This window comes from Limulus polyphemus, unplaced genomic scaffold (assembly GCF_000517525.1).
Source record: "Limulus polyphemus unplaced genomic scaffold, Limulus_polyphemus-2.1.2 Scaffold1695, whole genome shotgun sequence".
Lineage (NCBI taxonomy): Eukaryota > Metazoa > Arthropoda > Merostomata > Xiphosura > Limulidae > Limulus > Limulus polyphemus.
The window spans coordinates 112,839-117,320 of record NW_013667305.1 but is presented as its reverse complement, the minus strand read 5'-3'; the positions used below and the strand labels follow the sequence as shown (position 1 = coordinate 117,320).

The window sequence follows — 4,482 nt, the reverse complement described above, 5'->3', positions numbered from 1 at the left end:
AGTGTGTTGCCTTGGATTAGACTCAACAAGGGTCTTCAGAGCATCAATATAAATTCCAACATGTCAGCCGCTGCCATCACAGTCTTTAAGGCTAAAGTCACCTGAACGAAATTTGCTGAACCATCGTTGACACTTACGAACGTTTAAAACATTTTCATAAACTTCTTTGATATTATTTGTGGCTACAGCAGCGTTGTTTCCCTTCTTGTATTCAAACAGCATTACATTCCCATGTACGTCTCGTCGTGTGCCATCACTATATGGGATCAGAGTATTCTAAACTTTACACATTATATAGGCTACACTAACGTGGCGTTTAGGCGATTCGTTTAACTATTATACGTGATGTACGTTTTGTGGGTGGGTGGTTAATGTAAGTGTTCCAAAACGCGACATTAATTTCTTGACGACCTAATACTTAACAGCGACCCCACCAAAATAACTGAACCGAAAGTTAAAGAGATTATTTATGAACTTACAAAAAACAAGTAACCTTCCTAAGAAGCTTCTAGATGAATTTATACCCTCTAATAGCCACATTCTAGAATTGTACGGTTTACCAAAAGAACATAAACCAAATATTTCACTAAGATTCATAATCTCAGCACATGGCAGTGCCACTGAAAGTCTGTTTTGGCTTATACATACAATTTTAATGCCATTACTAAATTACGTTCCAGCACACCTAAATAATACACAATACTTGCTATCATGTATCAAGGATGTGCCTCACATAGTGATCAACACAACAGTACTTTTTACATTGGACATCGTAGCTCTCTATCCATCCATACAGACAGAAGATGGTACCGATGCAGTGTGTGATTCATATCAAATCACATAAACAATTTGGAGATGTACGGATTGATAATAGACACTGTCAGAGAGATCTTACATGTCATCTTTCATAATGGATATTTTTGTTTTGACAACAAACTATATCTTCAACTAAATAATGTCGCAATGGGCAATAGAGTCGCCGTTATTTATGCCGTAATATTTATGTACGCTTTTTAAACAACGGCACTTGACAAGTAGCATCAAAGTACCAAAACTGGCCCTGAACATATAATGTGACTTGTATTGTATTTTTAGGATGAAACAAAGTCTATTGATTTTTAAAGCGACTTTTCAATCTTTCCCATGGTCGTTTTGTCATAAATATGTTCCGAATATATTTTTTATACATCTGTACCAGCTTGCAAAGCTGTGGGTTGTGTGATCCTCCCGCAATTTATACGTTTATATCTAAACTTACTTTGTGTCAGCCCTACGTATATAGATGTACGTCTTTCCCTTTCTCTACCCTTGTTTTATAAATCTTAGTTAAATAGTTTTTCTGAGTTAAATTTACTGGTCAAGAGTAACTAAAGAGCTCACGAAATTGAGTTTTCTCTATGTAATCAATTAGTTTGTCCTCCACCCCGTGGTTCGTCCTAAATTTGAGGACTTATCACGCTAAAAATCAAGTTTCAGTGCCCATTGTGGGCACAGCACAGATAAACCATTGTGCAACTGCTTAGCAACAAACAAATAAAACAAATCCTTGAATATAAAAACTTATAAAATTTGTTATGCTATTTTTTTCTCTTCATCAGTTGAGATACTCCCAAACAAAATGGGCCGAGAGGGTCCCATTGGTAAGCGCCATAAAAATAATCGCGCTAATAACTTTTTTTTTTTACAATGGGTGCATTCTGAATGACAATCAAATATCACTATTCAACTAGAGTATCCCAAGAATTGGCGGTGTGTGGTGTTGGCTAGCTGTCCTCTAGTCTATTACTTCAAAATTAGGGACGACTAACGCAGGTAATCCTCAAATAGTTTGGCGCTAACTTTAACAAACAACAACTAGGAAATACGAAGACCATATTTTCTTTAAAGCTGGAAAACAATTACGTTTATTATCCTGATAGTAATCAACAAATATTTCCTTTAGTAAAGTATATGCAATGTCGCTGCCAATACGTGTCTTATTTGGCCTAAGTGATGTATTTCAAATTGCATTTATGACATTTGCTTTGAGAATTTTTATGAGTAATGGTACCTTAAGTGGTAGCTGGTGTCTTTGTTTTAGCAAATATTATATCAAATTAAATTGTTTTCATTTTAATAATAAAAAAATATATCTAAAAATATTTTAAATGTCAGTGTGTGATTTGATACACTGTATGTATTAAAGTTATGTCATAACGTTAAATATTTTGCACGCCCTTGTGAATATGTAGATAATTTGAAAGTAATATTGAATATTTCAGTTAGATTTCTTTATTTTAAATTTCATAGGATAGAAAATCACGGAAATCCATACGTTTAAGAATTATAAATATATAACAAAGTTTATTATGCAATATATGGAATACAATTTGTGCACAAGGCAAACACTTCAAATGAATAGTATAAGCTAATCTTAATATGTCTGTCTGTAGTGAAGTTGAGTAAAGTACATTATCGTAGAAGTATCACATTTCTGAAAACTAGTTTTAGTAGCACATTTCTGAAAAATACTTTTAGTAGCACCTTTCTAGAACATTTTTAGTAGCACATTTCTGAATAGCATTTTAGTAACATATTTCTAAAAACACTTTTAGTAGTACATTTCTAAAAACACTTTTAGTAGCACATTTCTAAAAACACCTTTAGTAGCACATTTCTGAATAGCATTTTAGTAACATATTTCTAAAAGCACTTTTAGTAGTACATTTCTAAAAACACTTTTAGTAGTACATTTCTAAAAACACTTTTAGTAGCACATTTCTAAAAAACACCTTTAGTAGCACATTTCTGAATAGCTATTTTAGTAACATATTTCTAAAAGCACTTTTAGTAGTACATTTCTAAAAACACTTTTAGTAGTACATTTCTAAAAACACTTTTAGTAGCACATTTCTAAAAACACCTTTAGTAGCACATTTCTAAAAACACTTTTAGTAGCACATTTCTGAATAGCATTTTTAGTACCGTATTTCTAAAAACTCTTTTAGTAGCACATTTCTGAAAAAACAACTCTTTTAGTAGCACATTTCTGAAAAAAAAAACACTTCTAGTAGTACATTTCGAAAAATATTTTTAGTAGCACATTTCTGAAAAACACTTTGCACAGTCGTCGCATTGGTAGAAATATTTCACAATAAATCATGTACTCATGGCTGAACACAGAATTAAAAGATAAAAAAAAACGTGTTTGTTATTCATTTTAGTAACTACCATAAGGAGAAGCAACCTTCAAAACCGGATGGTGGTATGTAGGAACAGAAACCTTTACAGAAGGAACATACGCAGGAGGGGCGATTTTAAGGACGGGACGGTAAACATTAGGTTTTGGGACGCTGTAAACTTTGGGTTGGTAAGTTGCAGGGGCTTTCTCCGACGTAATTTGAACATCGGCGGGATTTTGGTTGTCAGTCCCGGGCTCGTTGGTCTTTATCACAAAACGGGCACCTGCTTGATCGGCAATGTACTCCACCTGGCGGTAGACACCTGCAGCATCACGGTAACCATAAGAACCCTGCTTGTTGCCGTATTCATCACCAGACTCCTGCTGCCATTGAGTGTCGCCATAATCATTCCTGACCTCGTAAGAAAAGTCATAAGGTTGGGGTTTTTCCTAAGAATAAAAATAGCAAATATTTAAATGTTCTAAATTAATCTTTTTTTTTGGATAAAGGTAGAATGAGTATTGGTGATTAGGAAGATGGTGCTGTTAAGAAATAGCTATCATCGGATTATTTACAGCAGCTGAAAACTTCAGTTAAAATTTCTTATTAAAAACAAAATGACTCACCACTGGTTCTGGCACGTAACCATACGGGGTAGGAATGGCGCGTGCTGTCACGACAAATAGACAGATGGCAACTATCTGAAAATAATTACCTATTTTTAGTCAATTCATAAAAATGGAACGAACAAAAGTAGAAAGTCTGAAATATTGAGACGTAGTAAATTTTTATTCAACTTCAGAGAGAAGTTTGTTGTTAATTGATAATATGTTATGCTAGTACAGGTGGCGATTAAATCAAAATAGTTGAAAACGAAATACATTTTTACTTCAAATAATAGTATCGCACATAGCTCGGATAGTATTTGTGAAGTTAGAAAAAGAAAATTGAAAATTTATACGTTCTAAGGTCATCCCGACGTTCCAGAACTCTTTGAAATGATATCTGTTGATTTCTTACCTTAGAGAGCATAATTGTAAGCTTTGTACTTCACTCAAAGAATATACAAGACAACGATATCAGGATCTTGATTAGGCGTTTTATATATCAAGCTAGAGTCTTTGAAGAATAAAAACCCGTGTAATGCAATGTAGGCCAAACAGTTTTACTAACATCCAAGAAAATAAGAGTTTTCCTAAGGCTTGGGCTTGGTTGTCCCACCCTTTCTTCACCACCGTTCAAACTACCTAACTGAACCAATAAATACAGAGCATCATACAAATCAGAATGTGTTGTAGAAAGGATGTAATAACGAAAGAAT

At 33.9% G+C, this 4,482-nt stretch overlaps 1 protein-coding gene across 1 annotated transcript in view; it reads right to left on the bottom strand.

Moving 5' to 3' along the window:
- LOC106464585 (actin cytoskeleton-regulatory complex protein PAN1-like) overlaps nucleotides 1-4,193 on the bottom strand; it is a 22,388-nt gene extending 18,195 nt beyond the window's left edge. Inside the window, exons 1-3 of the mRNA XM_013924740.1 lie at nucleotides 4,182-4,193; nucleotides 3,788-3,862; nucleotides 3,269-3,610 (exon numbers count right to left, since the gene is read on the bottom strand). Coding sequence (XP_013780194.1) covers nucleotides 3,269-3,610; nucleotides 3,788-3,862; nucleotides 4,182-4,193 — 429 coding nt within the window. The remainder of the gene's footprint in view (nucleotides 1-3,268; nucleotides 3,611-3,787; nucleotides 3,863-4,181) is intronic.
- Between the last annotated feature and the right edge of the window lie 289 nt (nucleotides 4,194-4,482).